Source organism: Cucumis sativus, chromosome 3 (genome assembly GCF_000004075.3).
Source record: "Cucumis sativus cultivar 9930 chromosome 3, Cucumber_9930_V3, whole genome shotgun sequence".
NCBI lineage: Eukaryota > Viridiplantae > Streptophyta > Magnoliopsida > Cucurbitales > Cucurbitaceae > Cucumis > Cucumis sativus.
In genome coordinates this window covers 13,832,193-13,851,534 of record NC_026657.2, presented here as the reverse complement: position 1 = coordinate 13,851,534, position 19,342 = coordinate 13,832,193, and the positions used below count along the sequence as shown (strand labels likewise).

At 31.7% G+C, this 19,342-nt stretch overlaps 1 protein-coding gene across 1 annotated transcript; it reads left to right on the top strand.

Moving 5' to 3' along the window:
• The first annotated feature begins 17,101 nt into the window (after positions 1-17,101).
• On the top strand, positions 17,102-19,342 carry LOC101203475 (probable indole-3-acetic acid-amido synthetase GH3.1). The gene is made up of 3 exons (XM_004140675.3): positions 17,102-17,497; positions 17,608-17,709; positions 17,802-19,342. The coding sequence occupies exons 1-3, from the start codon at positions 17,178-17,180 to the stop codon at positions 19,177-19,179; spliced, it is 1,800 nt and encodes a 599-aa protein (XP_004140723.1). The 5' UTR covers positions 17,102-17,177; the 3' UTR covers positions 19,180-19,342.

The following is a 19,342-nucleotide window of genomic DNA, read 5'->3' as shown; positions in this document are numbered from 1 at the left end:
GTCTCAAACTAACAAAAACATCACCCATTATTTATAAATCATATTTCAACGTTTTTATATATTTTAACAATATCACTCTCAAAATGATTCGACTTATATCTATTTTTTTTCATTTGTTTAATTAGATAATAGAATTTTCGTTTGATTAAAAAAGTTGTGTTTGTGAATAAAAAGAAAACTTTGTTGAAATAAAATAAAATGACTGCACACACATTAAAGAATGTTAAAATGCTTTGAATTTAGTATTTGGCATTATGAACAAATTTGTTCATAGTACAGGTCTCGTTGACCAAAGTCTATGTCCCCAAAAGCTCTTTAGTTTTTGTAATTGAGCATATGTGCCTTTTTAAGAGTTATTTACGATTTTGACGGTAGGGTTTAGAAAAGTGCAATATATAAAGTCTCTAACCTAGTGGCATCATTTTGTATTTTGAAAACATTCTAATAATTTCGATCTTCCTATGCCCCGTGGACGTAGTTAACACATTGTTAGTGAACCATGTATATCTACCTATTATATATATATTAAGAAATCTTGTGTGAACATTATTAATTTGTATTATTTAATCATCTCCTCATCATATTATTAATTTCTTCATATTTACTTCTTCTTCAATTTGCAATATTATGATTATTTATGTAAATATTTATTAATTTTTTCATTTTCTCTTCGAGAATTTCTTTCTTCTTCTTCATTTTTTTTATTTTTGATACAAGATTTAAATGACATTGGTACAGATCTAAACAATCGTGTACAAATATCTAAACAATTAGTTGTCTATGCCAAATAGACAGAGATACACCAGTATCATTAATAGATCGTTTGGATTTAATACAAGATCATTTGGATTTAATACAAGATCATTTGACTGAATACAATGGTACAAGATCGTTTAGGCTGAGTACAAGATTACCTAGACTTAGTATAAGGGTACAAAATTGTTTAAACTTGTTAGGAGATCATTTAAACTATGTACAAGATTATTTAGGCTAAGTACAAAACCATTTTTTCACGCGTGTGTGACCGATTAATTGCGATGATATTTTTGTTATTTCACATTGTGGGCCTGTAAGTTTTTTTTATAATTGTTTTAATAATTTAAATATTTTTGCATTTTATTCTATTTTTTAAAAATAAACAAAAAAAAAAAAAGCTCCTATTTTAAAGGTATTTTTATTTAGGTTTAACCTAATTTATTTTAATAAATTTGAGTCTACATGGTACACAATAACCAATGAAGTTGAAAAGAATGTATATATGAGTAGGAAATACAACTCCCAGTATTCCTAAAATTTAAACCATTCCAAACTCTAACTACAAAATAGAGGTAAGTTATATATAATTAGGAAATAATTGTATATATATTTTGTATTATGTTAAAATAATATATAGAATGAGAAATTAAATAAATAGTTGTTTTTAGTATATAGCCTGACCCCTCTTAAAAGTTGGAGATATGTAATTATGGTAGAATTTGAACAAAATAGAAAAGATGAAAAAGAAAAAAAGGTGTGGGGCCCGGGGGAGTTTAGGAAAGGCCACGTGAAACTTGAAAGCGCCAAAAACAAAAACCACGTGAAAATGACAAAAATTAAAGAGCCTAAAAGGAACTATCTTTTTTTCCAAGTGAAAAACAAAGCACCTCTGTCTATGCCTAAGGAGAATGGAGGAATTCTTTCACGTGCAATTTTCTTTTTCTTTTTCTTTTTCTTTTTCTTTTCTTTTTTTTGGATTTTCACCTTCCTTCTACTTTCCTCCTACCTCCACGTTTCTACCACTCACAATTCTTTTTTTTACTTAAAATGAAAAACAAAGCATAAATTAATAAGTTTGGCAACAACATTATAAGCAATATCTATATCTATCTATTGAGAAATATAATTGTATAAACTTTCTAGAGATTTTGCTAAGTGGATACAAAAAGTTAACAAACATCACCAAATCAAATATTTCTGGAACTAAATTAGGCAAAAAAAATAATTCTACAAATGTGGTTTAAAAATGGATTAACGTAACGGACTTCCTATCACATATGTAGCAACCACAATATCTAATTTGGACTACATTTCTTGTATTTCCATTTTAGAATATAAATATATTTTTTCTTATCATAAACTTTGTTTTTTTAAATAAATTTTAGTTTTCCAATCATACTGTTGGTAGCCCAAAATAAACATGCAGGTTTGTTTGTTTTTTTTTAAAATAAGAATTTTATTTTTCTAATGGTATTCATGGTTTTTTTAAAAAAATAAAAACGTTTCCCTTATTATTATTTTTTTTTTTATTAAAGTGAAGTTATGAAAAAAATCATGTGTTATTTGTTGTTTGTTTAAATGGAGTATTATTGTTTTTTTTTCTTACTTAGATGAACATGTTCATTTGGAAAAACAAAACAAATACAACAATTAACCCATCAATTTGATCATAATATAAATATTTAGGAAAATTATTATTGATAGAAAAAAATAAAACTATTTATGGAGCATACAAAAAAAACTAGAAAATTAATGAATTTTTCAATATTTTATTATTTTTTAAAACTTTTTTTTAAGCTTAAAGCATTTATGAAATTTTTTTAATAATACAAGAATATTTTTTAAACAAAACTTTTATGGTTTCTATCCAAAATTAACAGTAAAGATATTTTTGAACCATTTTCAAAAGTTTAAAAGTATTTATGAAACTTTTGAAAGTTTAGCTGTATTTTTTTACGTAAACTAAAAAATTCATGAAAATTTTTGTAATTTAACCTAATTTAGTTTTGTATTCTTAATTTGATAATAACTACTAGTTAAATTGAGGGTTGAAACTATAGTAATTATGTAAATTTAAGGTGGTAAAAACTTAGTTTAGTTGCCATTGACATGCATTCATTTATTTAATGTTAGAACTTTAATAATTTAGTTTGTTTTTATTACGGTACTCAAAGAAAAAAAATCTTTCTTTCTGGTGTATATTGAAATTTTTTCATAAAAACCTTTAAGCTTGAATTTTTTTTTAAAAATATAATCCAAGATTTACACCAATTTTCTAATTAACCAAAATAAAAACCTAAAATTTTATTTGACTATTAACCCACAATAAATATCACGACCACAACTAAATTCTATAGTTATTGTTGTAGTTAACATACAGTTAACTGTCAAATAAAAAATGTATGACTTTGTTGGATAAAGAATTTTGAACCAATCACAAATGGACACCTTATTTACTAAATTAATGACGAAAAAAATAAAAATAATTGAATTTGTGACTAATTATAAGTTGACATAAATTTGAAGATATAAATTGGCCAATTCTAATGATGTCATATGTTTTCATTATGACCATTGGATCAAGTTAATTAGTTTGGTCAAATTAAATATTATGTACTTGGACTAAAGTTCAATTCAGCCAAAAAATGAGCTTAATTTAGCCCAAATGCTAAATATGACCCAATTTTATATGTTTAAGCTCATAATTCTGGACTATGGACCAATCAGGCACTACAAGAAATTATAGATCTTCCGACGTCATTTACACAGTCGAAAGATATGACGTTGAAAGTTTAGGACATCTCCCGATGCACAAACTGGGGCGTTGGGAGAGGCTAGATTTTGTGATGCTTTACTTAAAGCGTCAGAAATTCTAGACTTTAATAAACCCTCCCCTCTTCACAGATCTGTGAAGATCAAGGGGAAAGGGATGGATAGAAATGGAGTTCGCTAAGGTCGTTGTATCAGTGGTCACTCTGTTCATCGCCACCACTCCCCCTCCGTTTTTGTCTTTGTCTTGGTTGGAGGTAATTCAAAATTTAAACCCTAAATATAAACCTATTTGAATTTGTTCTTAATTTCCTTTTCGATCAATGATTTTTTTTATTCTAACTCTCCCAATATTTCTTCTTTATTTATATTTTTGTTACATTCAAAAGTTTATAATGGATTATTATATTTTTCCTGTTGTTTACTTATTGCTAGTGTCGTTTGCATTATTTGAATTTTTTTCGGAATCCTTGTATGTTTATGCTTGTTTGCACACAAAAGCTACAAAAGAGGAGGAAGCTGAAGAAGATGATGAAATAGATGGTTACCCAAGCTATAGAGAAGATGAAGATGGAGATGGTTCTGATAAAGAAATGGGAAATGGATGGTTACTCGATCTATACTGTCAATATACCTTCCATTTAATAATGAAGGGATTTTTTTTTAAAAAAAATAAAGGATCGCTTAAAAGTGTCGAGAAATCTTAGACATTTTTCGACTCATTTCGCCCGACTTTTATCCTGACGTGCATTTATGCGTCAGGAGATCCTTTTCTGACGATTTAAGTATATCTCCCGATGATTTTGTGTGTCGGGAGATCCCCTTTTCTTGTAGTGAGACCTAATCCCATAAAGCCCACCATACAACTCTATAAATAGAAGAGTTCTCTTCATTTTGTTGGGGACATAAATTTTTACTCCAAAAGGTCTAGGGAGAATTCTATCAACAACCAGAAGACACCAGCAACTAACCACCCTTGAAGATTGAAGCTTCTCTGAAGATACAAGCTTTCTTCCAAGACTGCAACTTCAAAACCATTACGTGCTTCATTTCCTCAAATCAAGAATAAACATTCAACCTAGAGAGAATCAGATGATCAAATACTAGGGATCTAACTACATCAACACATGTTCAACTCCACAGATTAAATTTCTCTAGAAATCTTGTGTGAACAGACTTACACCCAATGATCATTGTAAACCATAAATCTCATTGCTCTTAAGAACTTCTAGTTGCTTAAGAAAGCCAAAGTTTATTGTTTTTTTGTTGCTTGTGTTGATTAGGTAACCATGTTGAAGGAACGTCTAAGTGCTGAAGAGTTGAGAGGTTGGCTTCCAAGTGAAGAAGAAAAAAAGAAGACTTGAGGATTTTTGGCCAAGCGTGTAAAAGTACGCGTTTTAAGACTTGCTAGGTGTCGAGGTAAGGTGACATGTTTGTGGCAAGAAAACCTCACATAGCATGCCCTAGGCGGCCAAATCACACCTAGGCAATAAGACTAGACATTGAGGTTAGGCGTGCTAAGTGTTGAGCTAAGTTGAAGAGCATGCGTAGTGAGCTATGCGACCAAAAGCTTGGGAGGAGGACTTTGCGGCCAGGCTTGCGAGGTTAGCAAGGTGGCTTGGTTTGAAGGATTTAAGAGAGGAGCTTTGATGTTAAGCGTTTTGGAAAAACTCTTAGAACTTCAAGGCAATCAGTTGAGTAGAGGACAAGTGCCTTGATGCAAAGCTTGGTTTTGCAGCAAGTAGGATGTAAACCTTTCACCAAGAGACACTTAAGTCTTTTAAGAACTTGGAATGATAGGTTTAGGTTAGAATTAAGTTGAGAAAGTAACTCAAAGAAGGGTTAAGTTGAATTTTTCTAAAAGTAGCCTAAGTGTCACCTTTGGTATGTTAGCATTAGTGCGTCATTGTAAGAGTGTCATGGTTACTAGAAGAAGGGAAATCATGTTTAGACCATTAAGTTGTTCTAAGTTATTTAGAGTTGCATGATTAAAGAAAACCAAGTGATGGAAAGTTAAGGGAAATTAAGTTGTTGAACAAGTGGTTGTGACAAGTAGGGGTGTAAGTCCAATCTGAATAGCCCGACAACCCTGACTACTCAACCCATATTATATGAGTTGGGTTGGGTTAGTTTAAAATAAGAGTTGGGTTGGGTTGAAAATTTTGGTTTTTCTTGGGTTGGATAGGGTCTCGATTTGAGGGTTGAAAAATTCGATTCAACCCAAACCCAACTCGAATTAATATATATATATATATATTATTTAATAAAAGTAAAGTAATAAGTATTTTGTTAAACAATCGTGTAGGAAGTTAAATGATCGTATGGAAAGTTAGCTGATCGTGTAAGAACTAAATGATCGTTTGAAGGTAGAAAGCTAAACGATCGCGTAAGAGGGTAAATGATCATTTAAAAAGCTAAACGATCGTTGGGTTGGAAATGAAAAAAAACTCAACTGAACCCATATTATATGGGTTAAGTTGGGTTGGATTGAAAAATTAATCTGGGTTATTCGGGTTTCAATCCAAAAATATGGGTTGGGTTGAGAATGTCTCCCAACCAAATTCAATCCACCTCATTTATACCCCTAGTGGCAAGGGTTCTCATGATGAAATTTTTTGCTAAATCCATGAGCTAGGTGAGATGGGTAGCTAGACAGCCAAGGCATGAGTCTACGGAATTGGACGAGAGAACCTTTAAGAAAGTGTCATAGACGCCAAATGAACCTAGGCGAGGAAAGGCAAGACATAAGGCACTAGTGAGGCTAAGTATTTAGGAAGGGTAGCAAGGGATGTGAGTTAGGCGACCATGAGCACAAGGAAAGGCCTTACGACCAAGTGAAAAAGTTAGCTTGGCGTTTTGGTTGAAGACTTGGGTGTGTAACTTAAGATAGGCAAGATGGTAAGACTTATAAGCATTTTAGGCATGTCGGCAAAGTGGATTTCAAGTACCCACAACATGCAAAGGTTAAATTGTGGCAAGCAAGAGGTGTCAAAGGGCTGACATGCAAAGTTTACTATAAATAGGTAACTTCATATTAGGAGAGCTCACAAACCACTAGTGTGCTTTCCTTCAAACTATTTGCAAAAGTCTAAATATCGAATCTAGTTTTTAGGAAAGGCTTCCAGACAAAAGTTAGGTAATGAGGATCAAGTTTGAATTCAAGAAAGAGAGAAAAGTCATTTCTTAGGTGAATGAGAGCAATGTTCATTTTTCAAAGGCTATAGGTCGCATCTCTTGAAGTCTTAAGCTGGTTTTAAGGTAAGAAAGTTGGGAAATTTTTAAGCATAAACTTTTTATAATAAAGTTTTCTCATTGGAGTTATGAATTTTTAGTTATAAATTTTCAAAGATGGGTTAATTGGAAAAGCAGTTCTGGGTAGTGCTGAAGGCTGGCCGAGAGTCAAGGAAGGTGAGGCGAGCTCAGCGTAAGTTTTAAGCAAAGGGAGTTACTTTAGAGGAAGAACATGTGATAGGGCCAATGCTAGGTATGCGGCCAACAAAACACACCACATGCCTTGCGCATGAGGACACACAAGGCGTGGGGCAAGCCATGCGCGCAAGGATGCACATGATGCATAAGGCGCTCGACACGCCCTGTGACAAGGCTAGGTAGAGCCCTACGCGTGCACCAACCTCCATGCCGCCCATGCCTGTGCCCCAGCCTATGTCAAGAGGCATTTTTTTGGGCCATTTTGGTTATTTTTGGCATTTTTAAGTACATTTTTATATTTACATAATCAAAGGGAATTAATTGGACTTAATTACCATTATTTTAGGTCAAGAAGAAATTAGGAATCTATAGGGCAAGGATCCAAGCTTGTATTTGTGAGTGACAAAATGAATTTCTAAGTGGTTTCTAACCATGTTTTACAAGCCACTATTTAAAGAATGTTTTGAGCTAAATGTTAAGTTATATTAAATTGCATGAAAATTTACAAAGTGTATGTTTGAAATGTTTAACATGGTTTGAGTTATATGATTTACAAATTATTTCTAAAGCGTGTGAATTGCTTAAAGTATTTGATTAAGCATGAATTGATGAGGATTATTTGTGGCTAGCAAAACAATATGAGTTTGACAAAACACGGTTATGGTTTATGGTTTACTTTATGCAAAAAAGATTTTTTAAATGTTTGAAACATTGTTTACAAGGATTATGTTTTATACATGTTTTATCTAATCCAAGTTATCTCAAATAGCCCTACAGAGTGGGTTATAAGGCATCAAGGAATTTGAGGTAAAGACATTTATCTCCAAGAACAAAGCTAGTGGCACCTACCTCTGAGGAACAGGGATTGGGGATGCCCTTCGCTAAAGTTTGGATTTGGTATTGAGTTTGCTCTGCCATCTCCTGGGGAGTGGATTCTTGAGTTCTAGATGAAGATAAACCAGGATTTGAGTTACTGGTTTCTAAGCGTTAGAGAACGACAAAAGAGTGTTTGGAATGGAGGACTATAATCCACGGGAAATGGTAATGAGTTTGTAATCGAAAACACATTTACGAGCATCCAATCGTAGACTTATAAATATAATTAAAACTTGATTCATCCCATGCATTTTCCTATTATGCTTTGTCAAATTAGTCCTAAAAGTTTTACTAGGTAAGACGTGTCTTTCCTTGTATTCATTCTCTCATCATTTGAAATTGTTATATAGTCCTTTGATGCATTACGAAAAATCTCAAACCGTGTCATAATAATAAATCAGAGAAAAATAACAAACACATAAAATTGAAACACAAGAATTAATGTGAAAAAAATCCAAATTGAAGAAAAAAATCAAGGATGGAAAAAAATTCAAAAAATCAATTAACCAATCCAATCATATAGGAAACTCTCTTTGACCCTACTTACAAAACCACTCTCTCAAAACTTTTGATTATTCACATTCAAACTATAAAATATAAACGATATAATTTAGTTAGAGTTAGCTCATCTAAATGTGAAGTGTTTTTAACTAGAAATATTTTAACCATGAGATTTGAAAATAAAAACATAATTGGCTCCTTTTAGAATGCTTGAAAGTCCATCCATGACTTTTTTTTCTTCAACTTTTTCCAATATTGAACAAGTGCATTTATATTTTAAACAAATAAGTAGTCAATACTATAAATATGCACATGATTAAATCAACCTAACCTTGATAATGATTAAAATAGCATATAATTAAGATATTAGAATAAAATGTGTTCATTAAAAATCAATATATGTATTTTCTTTAAAATTAGAGGTTCAAATCTTTGTCATGCTATAACAAATATGTATTAAAGTATGGAAACAAGTCGTGGAAGAGAACGCAATCAAGACTTGAAAAACAAAAGATGATAAAATTAGCATAAGTTTTCTTAGTAAGGTCTTGTTATGTCCTTTAATCACTAGAGTGAAAATTGATCAATAATTGGCCTTTTAAATAGCAATATATATATATATATATGTGTGTATATATAATTCTATTGAAAATACTAAAATGAGTATTAAGATATTAATTGAAAGGAAAAAGAAAGAGAAAATAAATAAAAGATTAATTAGCATTTAATATGTAGAATGGAATTAAATGCATAGATAATGTTATATGTGTAAGAGAAATTGAAAGATTAAAGTAAACATAGATTATGAGGTGGGTAATTGGTAAATACAATTATGAAAGTAGAAAATTAATAAATAATGTGAAGTATAGAGGAATGGGAACAACATGGGCATTTAATTAATTAGGGTGAATGCAAGCTAAGCTAATTAATGATGGGGCAATTCATGTGCAATAGCTAATTTAGTAGTATCAAAATTAAAAGTCGGTTGGATTTTTTATTCACTAATTATTAATATATCAGGTGAAAATATGATCATTTAATTTCTTATATATATATATTTTGTGTTCAACATGTTAAATAAAATAGCCTTCTTCGTACAATTTTCTTCTCTATATTAAAAAAATTAATTGAATTTTCTTTTGAAACATTCTGTGTGTTGGTGTACTTTGTTGGATGAAATAATTAAAATCCTAAGCAAGTTGTAGTTGTATAGTTCTCAATTCTCATAATTTGTTACTTAAACAATATATTTATTTATTTTAGAAAAACCTCACAAACTATGCTAAATTAAAAATTTATGATGAAAACAAAAACGCTGTCTATGTAGTCATGCTTTTATTTTAAATTTACGTCTATATTTTAAATTAAAAAAATTGCATACGTACCGTTGCCAGAATATCATATAACAATTATAGCATATTATTTTAGAATTTTGCAAATATGATAAAATTTTCACTTCTCTATCTTAAATTTGTTATTATTCTTGAACTTACCATTAATAACTTATTTCTCTTTCTCTTTTTAATGTTCTACTAATTATTTGTTTATTCTTATACTAGACTGTCTTAATCTTAATTTTAGAATACTAATAGTAATTGTGATATGAAATATAATGGTTGTAGATCGGAGTAATGTAACTTCATTTGTGATTTTTTTTTTTTTTTTACTTTCTTTAATATGTATATCAGTGTTGTGATATACTTATATTATATCTATTAGTTGGTTAATATACTTACTCCGTGATTTTTCGTTTTTTTTAATTTTATGCAGTTCATTAGAGTATTATTAAGTATACGAATGATAGTGTATCATTATTAAGTATATCAACAATTTATTGTTAAAATGAATTATTATCAAGTATATGAATCAAGTTTACGAGTGTATATCAATAGTATATCAAGTGTATAAGTAGGACCTGAAGCATATCAAGTGCATTTAATCAATCAATTGTATAAGTGAAGAATACTAAATGTATATGTAGTGCATCAAGTGTATCAAACATATATTAGTAATGTTTCAGGTGTGTATTAAAATGTATTAAGTGTATCAATCAAATGTATGAGGTGTATGAAGAAGTATCAGGTGCATCAGACTTGTATAAGATGTATCAAACGTATATTAGTAACATGACATTTGTGATATTTTATCTCTTGATGTGTGAACTGAGCTTCGTTTTTGCATTTTCGCAAATAGTAAAGTGTGTGTTATGGACTTAATTACTATAACTTATTTTGTCATTTTTACAAGTGTCCCTTTTAAATACTATGCTATATATATATATATATATCCTATCCTTATGGTTATTGTACTAAAGTTTACTGTTAAAGTTAAAAAGATGACGAGCATAAGGGTTTTAAAATAGTTAATTAAAAGAACTTAAATTTAGGTAATTGTTTTAAGTACCCAACTTTATATGTTTACTCGTTTATTTTCCTTAAAAAATAATGAATTGCAATAAAAGAGAATGTGATTTCACAAATAAAACACAAAACGATACATTATTGGTATCAACGTAAGCTTAAAGACTAAAAGATTTGTGGTTTAAAATTTCCAATCTCATTGTACCAAAAAACAATGCAACACAAAAGAGAAGAGTCTATTTTGAATCATTTCGATAGACACTCCAAGCAACTTAAAACAACGAAGGAAAACCTAAGTTGCCTGCATGACCTAAATAAGCATATTGGGTAGCAAAGGTGTTTATCAAAACCAAGTAAATTACAAAACCAAATATCAAAATCGAATCAAATCGAACTGAAGTTTATCGGTTTTGTTTGATTTATATAATGAAATTAAAATTTTCAATTTGATTCTATTTAGATTTGAAAACCAAATTCAAAACTAAATCCAGCCATTTTGTATCTGAATTTGTTCGATATATATGAAAAATTGATTTTTTTATTTTTTTTTGACTCAGTTCAATTTGAATACCAAACTGTGGCCACCACTGTGGAGAAGAATGCAAGGCAGCTCTCTCCAAATATTACAAATAACAACAAATCATACATGTATCCAAATCATATATATATATATATAGTAAAGATTGCATGCATTAAAATGACCAAATATAGTTATGTTTGGTGTCTCAATGAGAGATCACGTGGGAACACTCTCCCCACAACACCATCTTTTTCTAAAATACCATAATTAAAGGAGCAATCAAACAATAAATTTTCTCGAGACTCAACCTCATCTGTGTAAAAAAAACATAGAACATTACGAGAGAGAGAGCTCATCAAGTTCTTTAGAGAGGATTGAGTCTTTCTTTAGAGAGAACTTAAGACTACATTCACTAAAACGTAGATAACAAATGATAGACCGAATTAAAAGAAAAACCTCAAAAACCAACTCGTTATCAAATGAGGTCAATATATTGATTCTTTTTTAACTAAGCAAAAATTCAAATAACTTTATCTCTATACAAATGATAATGATAGAGATATTTTTAATTTAGAGTCATTTTTGCAACAAGATATTAACCGATTAAGTTCTTATACTAATTGTTTTTGAAACAAGACCTTATCGATTTTGTTTCAAAATTAATGCCAGAAGGATTTTTCTATCCATTTCTAAACTTTAATATATATATATATATATATATTTTAAAAAGTATATTTTTAGTTTTCAAACCTCATAGATGATAAAAACAAAATTGAAAAGAGTATTTAAAACGATGAATCAATCCAAATTTTAGTTATAGGCATGTTTTTTTAACATTTACCAAAGTTTCAAACATAATAATACAACTTTTTAAAGTATTTTCCAAACAAAAGATAAAGTTCAAAGATTTTTTTAAAAAGAAAATTGTATCATAAAATTATAAATATTATAAATAATAGATATCCATGATTTACCTAAGTTACTAATTTTCATAATTTTTTTTTTCAATTTAATATTATAACATACATTTTAGGATAATGGCAGTTTATTTTGAATATTTAAATTGAATTCAAGTAGTTGAAATAAACTTAATTTAATAACTCTTATATATGTCACGATAAAATTAACTACCACAAAATTAAAAAGCTATTAGATTCTACATAAACTCTTATTGGATATTCAATTAACTAATTAAAGATAGAAGACAAAAGCTTCCAAAAGAGCAATACTAAATTATTTTGTTCCACTGACTAATAGAAAGGAAAAATTTTAAAAAAAAGGAAAAGAAAAAGAAAAAGAACATTGTGGACCCTAATATAATTTATTTAAATATATAGGAAAGTTAGGTTTGTATGCATGAGGGGAGGACCAAGGGGACAAGGAAAGTGAGATATCTTTTGGGTACCCCTTTTTTTCACTTTTATTTTTCTTTGCTTTTTGGACCACAAAAACAAACCATTTTTTTTGTTTACATATATTTTCCCAATGCTACAATATTAATATCTCTAGTGGGTCTCTCTCTCTCTCTCACACACACACACACATGTATATATATATATATACACACACCATAACAATACTATTTCATTCAATTATTAATTACTTTTTGTTATGTGAGTTTGTTATTTCAGCATTATATTTTCCAATTAATTCTTATGGCGTGTCACAATAATAATGTTTTCTCATTTATTTTCTTGTTCTTCCTATTAAGTTAATAATATACATAACAATTTGTCATTATTGAAACCACACCCTCCAATTCCCCAAAACAAACTAATTAAATCTTCTCAAAGTTATCCTTCTTTTTTTCCCTTTCTTTCCACAAGCCTAACTTGGAGAATACCATTTGGGAGTCACAAACATGATTGCTGCAACAAAGGCATATTGAATGAGATATATTAATTAATGATCTCCAGGGATAGCAAAATAATCAACCTCTCCAAGCAAGATAAATTGTGGATAGGATAAATTTTTAGGCACTCAAAAGGCCAACATCCTCCATGATCCTCCTTGAATATATATTCAAATCATATAACTTATGTGTGTGTGTGTGTGTGTGTAAATATAATATATATTTTCACACATCATAAAATATCTTATTATATTGATTATGATGAGGTCGTTTTTTGAACCAATCTATTCATTATCAACTAAATAACGTCAACTTCAGAGTGATCTATTCATCACGTTGTAGCGGGGGAAAGCAAAAGGATAGAAAAGGGAAAAACATTTGTTAAGTTGAACCTAATTAATGGTAATAGGGTTAATGAGAGCAATCAATCCCATATATATCCCTTCATGAATTGGGATGGGGTTTTTGAGAAGTGGTCCAGTCCCCAAAAAACTTCAAAATGCCAAAAATGCAAAAGCAAAAAACAAAAGGGCAGAAAGGCAAAATGAAATTTTTTGCATTTGTTATATGTAGTTGTGTATTTGGGTTGGGATTGAGCTGGTGAGAGGTCAATATCCAATCTGATCTTTTCACGAAGAAACAAGGCAGCTTTTGTGTTGTTTTGTTTTGTTTTGTTCTTTATTTTTCTTCTTTTTCATCTTCTTTTATGTGTTTGTTCGTTCATGGCGGAACCTAACATTGAATTATATTGGCAGAAGAAACAGATAGGAGGGAGAAGAAATTGACTTTCATTATTATACTTTTTTTTTTCTTTAAAAAATTTGACTGTTGAATTTATAAGAAAAGATGGCTAAAATTCAAAAGCTAGAGATGGAGTTGCGTCATAAGAAATCAAACATAGCAACACCAGCTGCTACGACGGTGGGCAGTTGCCGTGGCTTTAGGTACACGCCATCGCATACCCTTATTTTCTGTTTGGTACAAAAATGCCTAAACAACCATCAAACTAATTTTGTCTTCAACCTTCCTTTATCCTACATTTCATGTACCTTTTGTTTATTAATTGTAAAACATAGAATGGGGTATCAAAAACGAAGGGGGGAAATTAAGGTGGTTGTTTCAGAGTTTGCAAGTTGCAGCCACAGTGTTTTTTTTTTTTTTTTTTTATGAAATAATGGCCGAGAGAAGATGCAGGCGAAATTTGAGGGAAATAAAAAAGAAGAAATGGGAAGTTGGGGTTTGAGTCAACGAAGAAGAAAAGAATATGGATTTATTAAAATAAAATTGGTTTAGGATTTTATTTATGAGGTCAGAATTTTGAAGGGATAATGGTAAGTGTGTCGGCTGGTGTTTTTGTTAAAGTATGTTGTTGTATGATGACTGTGATGGTCTGCGCTGCGGCTTGCCTTGCCTGCCTCTGCCTCTGCCTCTGCCTGCCTTTACCCTCTTTCTAACAAACAAAATTTGACTCTCCAATTGGCAGCCCCCTTTTGTTTATTATTTTCAACATATCAATATGGACGGTTACTACTTCTATCTCATCATTTTTAATTTTTACACTACTTAATCATCTTAGAGACTGCTACACGTCTGCTTGACTTCACCTCAAACAAGCCATCCATATATGCTGATCCAGTGAGTACTTTGATAGAATGACGTTTTTTGATAAATGCTAAAAGTTGATTAAGAGAAAGGATTAATTAAGTTGTTCCATATATGTGAAAAATAGATCAGTTGCTTATTTACATTAATTTAAGAAATCTGTGGATTGAAAGATCCCTTAACGTGTGTTCTCTTCTTGTGTACTCGTCTCACTCAAGAAAATAGAAACCACCTTGAATATAGATCCTCTAATTTAAATATTCTTCAATAAGACAGAGCCAATAGTTCACTTACTTCTTCATGGTTGTTGGAGTAATTTGAAGAATATGTTATCAACTTGTTGAAAGTAATAAATTATGAGGGCACATTCATAAGTATATTAAAAAATAAATATAAAAAGATAAACTAAAGAAGTTTTTTTTTTTTTTTTAGTTTTAAAATTATTATTATTGATTTAAATAAAAATAACAAACGGATTTCACGCATCATTTTTGGAGGTAGTGAGTTTGTTTGTTTGTTTGCCTTCATCTTCTTTGTCTATCTCTTTATAATAAAATATGAATGGAGAAAGTGTACTTCCATTTAAATTTTTTATTATTCATTAATGGGTCTTATCTAAATTCATTTTTTAAAGAGTGTCAAAATCAATGGTGATGGAGCCCAAATAGAAGTAGTATAGTAGTAGTTATAGAAGGAAACAAACATCAAAATTTATAACTTTATATTGTTTTTTCATTAAGGGAAAATGGACAAAAGAAAAACTAATAATTAAAACCTATTTGTTTGTCGAGTGGAAAGAGCAAAACGGGCTGTTATTTAATTCAAATAATGGAGCAACATATTCCTAACACTAACCAATCAAAATATATTCATTTACGATCAAATTTTTTAGACGGAATTGTAAAATAATCAACCACCTAGGTTGGTTGCTAAATAATGGGCATGTGATTAATAAAAAGCTGGGAGGAAATAATTGAAATTCATGCTACCTATTTATTTAGAATTCAATATTTCATTACTTTTTTTAGCATTCAAATATTATAAGGTTAGATATGTTGTCCGGTGAAATAAATTGAGATACGCGTGCACTAGCTTAGACACCAAAATGTATATATATATTTATTTTGACAAGAGTGGCATATGGGAAACAAGTTACTGAAAATTGCAATGTGTGATCTCACAACCCACAATACGATAAAATTTATAGTACTACAGTGTTATGAAAAAGATCTCCAACATTATCTTTCATTCATTAATTGTCATGAAAATAATATCTAAGAAATTATAGAGTCTATAAAATAGCTAAATAATAAATTAATAGATCATTTGATGACATCTTAAGTAATGGATGAGGAGCATGCTTAGTATTAGAAAATTTGCATCCAAACAATTACTTTTTCATTAATAATTAACTATGTCCTTATTTTGCATAACAAATGATTTAGGTCAAAAGCTTAACTATGTCCTTAGTTTGCATAACAGTTTATTTAGGTCAAAGTAAAGCTTTTGACCCAAGTATTATTTTTCATTCAAGATAATGATTTAACTTTTAAAATTTAGTATTATAATCATTTAATTTTTTTAAAGTTAAGTATATAATCATTTGAAGATAGTTTTAGTGATGTGTTTGAAATTGAGAGAATTTTATCTAAAATATAACGATATATATTTGAATGATTGTTTAGATAAGAAAGATGAGATTTTGAAAAGTGTAAACATGACTATATAAATTAAAAATGAGATGGTAAGTCGGAAAATAAGAAAAGATAGTTTAAATTGAAAACTATTATAAAAAATGAGTTTTTTTTTAAAAAAAAGTATTACAAATAGAGTTTAAAAGGTTTAAATCTAAACATGAATTTTAGATTATATTAGGATACAAATTTATTTGACTGAGAATGATGGAATATGTTAAAAAATACATAGGGTGGATGGATGGAATATGTTAAAAAATACATAGGATGGATGGATGGAGTAGAATAGGCAGTGATATGATTAGAAGTAGTAGTTAAAGTAACGAATTGAATTATGGGTTTAAAGTTGTTGTATAATTAAGTGTATTAGAGGCCAAACTTAGAAGCTAAAATGTGTTTTAGTAAGTGAAAATGCAAAATCAAGAATGGAGGGAAAAGAAAAGACCTAACCTTCACATGCTCATCTCACTTGCTGCAATGTCTACGTGTTGTGGGTCATCCTTTGTCTCCATTTCCCCCTACATTTCCTTTCCACAACACAGAATTCCTCTCTCTTCTCCCCCCCTCTCTCTCTCTTTACGCTCCGTATAATTCCGTAAGCTTCCTCCCAACTCCCTCTCTCTCTCTCCCTCTCTCTTCTTCATTTCTTTTTAAATATTTAAGTAAAACAACTCTTACCCCACCCAGTCAACCTTCCTACGTGGCACTTCTCCCCCACTATATATATCCTTCCCTTCTCCCCTTTCCTCCACCGCCCCCCCCCCTTCTTACTCATCACCCTCCTTCCTCTTCTTCATCTTCTTCCTCCCCTTCTTTCAATGGCTGTCCATTCTTCTCTCTCTTCACCTCTCGGCCCTCCTGCCTGTGAAAGAGACTCTAAGCCTCTTCAATTCATCGATGAAATGACTCGTAACGCCCACGCCGTCCAACACACCCTCCTCTCTGAAATCTTGTCCAGAAACGCCTCTACCGAGTACCTCCGCCGTTACTCCCTCGACGGCGCTACCGATCCTCAAACTTTCAAAGCTAAACTCCCTGTCATCACCTACGAGGATCTCCAACCTGAAATACAACGAATTGCCAGTGGAGATCGCTCTCCTATTCTCTCCTCTCATCCCATCTCCGAGTTCCTCACTAGGTAATTGAATGAAACGTAACACTCTTGCTCATCAGAAATATTGAATTTAACAAACATAATTCGTTTATTACCTGAATTGAATCCAGTGACTGATGGGGTGATTTTTGCAGTTCTGGTACTTCCGCCGGAGAGAGAAAACTTATGCCAACGATTAAGGAGGAACTGGATCGTCGTCAACTTCTATACAGTCTACTCATGCCAGTTATGAACCTGTAAGAGAAAGCAACAACAATATGAACATTTTGAATTTATTATTAAAATTAAAAGCGCGTAAAATTAAATTAAATCAAATTAAATTTGACAGCTATGTACCTGGGTTGGATAAAGGCAAGGGGCTTTACTTCTTGTTTGTGAAATCGGAGACGAGGACTCCGGGTGGGCTCTTGGCTCGACCTGTTTTAACCAGTTACTACAAGAGTGACCATTTCAAGACCCGACCCTACGACCCCTTTATGGTTTACACCAGCCCCAATGAAGCCATCCTTTGCCCCGATTCCTTCCAAAGCATGTACACTCAGATGCTCTGTGGTCTTCTCCAACGCAACCAAGTCCTCCGCCTCGGCGCCGTCTTTGCCTCTGGTTTACTCCGTGCCATCCGCTTTCTTCAATTGAACTGGCACGATCTCGCTACTGATATTCGTAACGGAACCTTGAATTCCAGAATCACCGATCCCTCCTTAAGAGATTGCATCCAGAAGATCCTGAAACCCGACGCCCAACTGGCGGATTTCGTTTCAGATGAATGTTCGAAGGAAGAGTGGGAGGGAATTGTAACCAGGATTTGGCCGAAAACGAAATACCTCGACGTAATCGTCACCGGAGCTATGGCCCAGTACATTCCAACCCTCGATTTCTACAGCGGCGGATTACCTCTGGCTTGCACCATGTACGCATCATCCGAGTGTTATTTCGGACTGAATCTAAACCCTATGTGTAAACCATCGGAAGTTTCATACACTATAATGCCAAACATGGCCTACTTCGAGTTCCTCCCTCTGGAGCAGAATTCCGGAAGCGATTCATCCCCAAAACTCGTGGACCTGGTGGATGTAGAGATGGGAAAAGAATACGAACTGGTAATCACAACATACGCAGGATTGTATCGTTACCGGGTGGGGGATATACTCCGGGTGACAGGATTCCACAACGCGGCACCGCAGTTCCACTTCGTGAGGAGAAAGAACGTAGTGCTGAGTATAGATTCGGACAAAACAGACGAAGCAGAGTTGCAGAAGGCAGTGGAGAAGGCGTCAGAGGTGTTAAAGCAATGGAAAGCGAGCGTGGTGGAGTACACGAGTTACGCAGAGACGAAGACGATTCCGGGGCATTACGTGATATATTGGGAATTGATGGTGAAAGAAGGGGGGGAGGAAGCAGGGAAATGGGGGAGGAAGGAAGTGATGGAAGAGTGTTGTTTAAGAATGGAGGAATCGATGAACTCGGTGTACAGGCAAGGGAGAGTGGCGGACAATTCAATAGGAGCATTGGAAATAAGAGTGGTGAAGAGTGGAACGTTTGAAGAATTGATGGATTATGCGATATCGAGAGGAGCGTCAATCAACCAATACAAGGTTCCAAGGTGTGTGAACTTTACACCTATTATGGAACTCCTGGATTCTAGAGTAGTATCCACGCATTTTAGTCCTGCTCTCCCACATTGGACTCCAACTACAAAATCCTAATTTTATTATTTTTTTTTTTCAATTTTCTCTTTCTCAAATTTGGGGGAAAAAAAGAAAAAAAATGTAGGTTCTAATACTCTGTATTCTACTTCTATTGTATTCTATCAAATCTTGTTCTCATAACTAAATTTATGCAAAAACAAAATCACATTTCTTGTCCAAA